We start from the raw sequence: 1,294 nt of genomic DNA, 5'->3' as shown, positions 1-1,294 counted from the left end.
AATGAATATACTTACTTTTTGGTTCCAAAGAACCCTTGGGAAACCATTGAATTGTTGGGTACCCAGAAACACCATATTTGCTACAAACTGCCTTGTGTTCATCGCAATCAACCTACAGTAGCAAGTTTATTTTCAAATGTAAACTATCTTCTGATAAAACTATCAATAGTGCAATATGAATAATGATTCTCCAATTTTCAAGATATACAAACTAACCTTTCCAATCAACACAGACTTTACTTTCTTGAAACTTGCACCAAGCTTCTCATATTCAGGAGCCAGTTTTTTACAGTGGCCACACCTGTAGCAAGATTTTAATGCAATTGTAGATCAAAGAAATCAGTAATGCTAAATGTAGATCTGGAAGTAAACCTATCGTTCTCTCATCAAATCTATCAAATTATTAAAAAACAACTCAAACATCATCGTCCAGAAATACAGATCTAGCAGTAAACAACAAGGATAACCGTCGACAAACTTCTACCTATTACCATACAAATCACGCATCTGACAAACAGTTTCTAAGCTTATAACCTATCATTCAAGGATCCAGATCGATTAAATTATAAGAACAATCCAAACATCAACATCGATAAAATAGAGATCTAGTGGCGAGTGGCGACACTAATCACTAGATCCAGTTTCTATTCATACAGATAATTGAACCAGTAAACAAACTGTCACTTCAATCAGATAAATACATTTGATAAAGATACATATAAATTGTACAAGAATAACGTACCAAGGAGCGTAAAACTCTACAAGAGCACCACGATCTTGACCAACCTCCTTGTCGAAATTATCCTCCGTGAGTACGATAACATCATCGGCGGAGGCCGATGAAGCCAAGATCATAGCAAAAACTGCAATCATTATATACATCGATGGATTCGCCATGTTTATCTCTTTCCAAATTCAGTATGTAGCTCCGATTCTATCAACTCTAGAGCTCAAGAGAAATCTCCAATTTATAGTGAGACTTTTTTTTTTTTAGAAAAACTTATTTAATTTAAAATTTAGAATTTACATGTATTTCCAAGAATTTTCTTAAAATTTGTCTTTAGTATTATTTAATTATTATAACATTGATAAAACAAATCTTATATTCAAAATAAGTCAAAAGACTTAATAAAAAAATATTGTTTTATATTAGATTAAATAAAATAAAATTCATTTTTTTAGTAGGTGATCAACTTTTCCAAATTTGTCAACAAATTGACTTATAAAATCATTTTATTTTTTTAAATAAATTCATGTTAAATACAGGAGTTTGATAGTAAAGTTAGTGATGATA

General features: G+C 30.8%; 1 protein-coding gene across 1 annotated transcript; it reads right to left on the bottom strand.

Annotated features, from left to right (window-relative positions):
• Positions 1-11: 11 nt before the first annotated feature.
• LOC124917787 (protein disulfide isomerase-like 2-1) lies at positions 12-958 on the bottom strand (the record flags this gene model as incomplete). Its single annotated transcript, XM_047458094.1, has 3 exons — positions 743-958; positions 217-301; positions 12-112 (listed from the first exon to the last, which is right to left on the bottom strand). Coding segments are annotated over exons 1-3 (341 nt in total), but the record flags the coding sequence as incomplete, so codon positions are not given.
• Between the last annotated feature and the right edge of the window lie 336 nt (positions 959-1,294).

This window comes from Impatiens glandulifera, unplaced genomic scaffold (genome assembly GCF_907164915.1).
Source record: "Impatiens glandulifera unplaced genomic scaffold, dImpGla2.1, whole genome shotgun sequence".
Taxonomy (NCBI): Eukaryota; Viridiplantae; Streptophyta; class Magnoliopsida; order Ericales; family Balsaminaceae; genus Impatiens; species Impatiens glandulifera.
Note: the sequence above shows the minus strand (reverse complement) of the source record. Positions and strands in the feature narration are given on the sequence as shown.